The 1,403-nt window shown below is 47.0% G+C and overlaps 1 protein-coding gene across 1 annotated transcript; it reads right to left on the bottom strand.

Annotated features, from left to right (window-relative positions):
- Positions 1-601: 601 nt before the first annotated feature.
- On the bottom strand, positions 602-1,197 carry LOC124707412. Its single transcript, XM_047239058.1, has 2 exons — positions 1,118-1,197; positions 602-1,003 (listed from the first exon to the last, which is right to left on the bottom strand). The coding sequence occupies exons 1-2, from the start codon at positions 1,184-1,186 to the stop codon at positions 725-727; spliced, it is 348 nt and encodes a 115-aa protein (XP_047095014.1). The 5' UTR covers positions 1,187-1,197; the 3' UTR covers positions 602-724.
- Positions 1,198-1,403: the final 206 nt, after the last annotated feature.

The raw sequence follows: 1,403 nt of genomic DNA, 5'->3' as shown, positions 1-1,403 counted from the left end.
AAGTGACCAGGAACGTGTGCTACTTGAAAAAGTCATTGTGGACAAACTGAAGAAACATAGCAAAGAGGTTGTGCCCGAAGAAATCGAGGAGGTTGATCAGACAATGTACCAATATTGCAGTGATGAGGATGATGATGATGATGATGGAGGAAATAGGACTAGGAAGCGTCCAGTTTCCGAAGAAGATGAATAGCAGTTTGAATCTGTAGTTTGTGTAATGGATGAATAGCATGCCAGCTTGTGTAATGGATGAATCTGTAGTTTGAATCTGTAGTTTGTGTAATGGATGAATCTGTAGGAATTTATGTTGAACATGCCAGCTTTGTTTTTCCCAGAATTTATGTTGAATATGTCAGCTTTTTGTTCCCAGAATTTGTGCCCAATTTTTTGGGGACTCCATGCCCAATTTTTAGGGGAATCCATGCCCAATTTTTTCAATACATGGCTGACGCCGGCGACCATATATGGGCGGCGCCGCCGTGCATGGCTGACGCCGGCGACCATATATGGGCGACACCGCCGTGCAAAAGTAGCTGCTACACATTTTCAACAGAACACATTTTCAACTGAACAGAATTGCACACATACATAGACATGGTTCAAATTCAGGAACTAAACATTGTGGCACGAACAGACAAATGGTTGGAATTACAACACAATAACTCTAGCATATACTCTAGCTTCTTCTCCTCCTGACCAACAGATCACTGAATTCACCCTAATTTCAGTTCCTACACATCACCCAGGTACAACAGATGACAAAAGCTACAGATAGCACCCAAACCATGAAGCCTCCCATTTTCTTTGGTTCAGGGTTGCTCTGTTTCCTTGCAGCAAGCAGAAACTTTTCTTCCTGGAGCCTCTCAATTTCTACCTGGAGCCTCTCAATTTCTTCATCTCGATCCCAAACAGCATCACGCAGATCACGAACTAACTCTTTGTGACGTGCATCCAGCGGATCATCAATCCACTTAAACACTTTACACCCTATTCCACCAGCAATCTGACAGATGAAGAACAAAAGAGGATAAGTAAGCCATAGTAGAAAAGAAAATTCAGAAGACGGCGGGCTCCAGGAAATTCAGAATGGGGGCGGGGGGCGTGCTCGAAGACTAACCGAGCGAATTTTGCAGTTCCGGTATCTTCTCCCAGGATTCGGATCACTCCAAGAAATCCATTGCGGCATCTTCTCGCCACAGTCACGTACGTCGGCGGGCTCATAATCGAATGGCCGCTGCCGATACGGGATGGGCGTGCCCGGCCGCCGGCGGCGACGCGACGACCCTCCTGACCTAGAAGAACTGCCCGAGCAGGCTAGGAACTGCGCCGCCATGCAAGATGCACCTGGTCAGAGGGATTTTGGTCGGAGGAGGAACCCTAGCTGCACCTGGTCGGAGGGATTT

This window comes from Lolium rigidum, chromosome 4 (genome assembly GCF_022539505.1).
Source record: "Lolium rigidum isolate FL_2022 chromosome 4, APGP_CSIRO_Lrig_0.1, whole genome shotgun sequence".
NCBI lineage: Eukaryota > Viridiplantae > Streptophyta > Magnoliopsida > Poales > Poaceae > Lolium > Lolium rigidum.
This window is presented reverse-complemented; position numbering and strand designations above follow the sequence as displayed.

Excerpts from the sequence above, each read along its gene's own strand:
- LOC124707412 (XM_047239058.1), bottom strand. The coding sequence starts at position 1,186 with ATGCCGCAATGGATTTCTTGGAGTGATCCGAATCCTGGGAGAAGATAC. Across the intron at positions 1,004-1,117 it reads GGAACTGCAAAATTCGCTCG|ATTGCTGGTGGAATAGGGTG; the intron begins GTTAGTCTTCGA and ends TTCATCTGTCAG.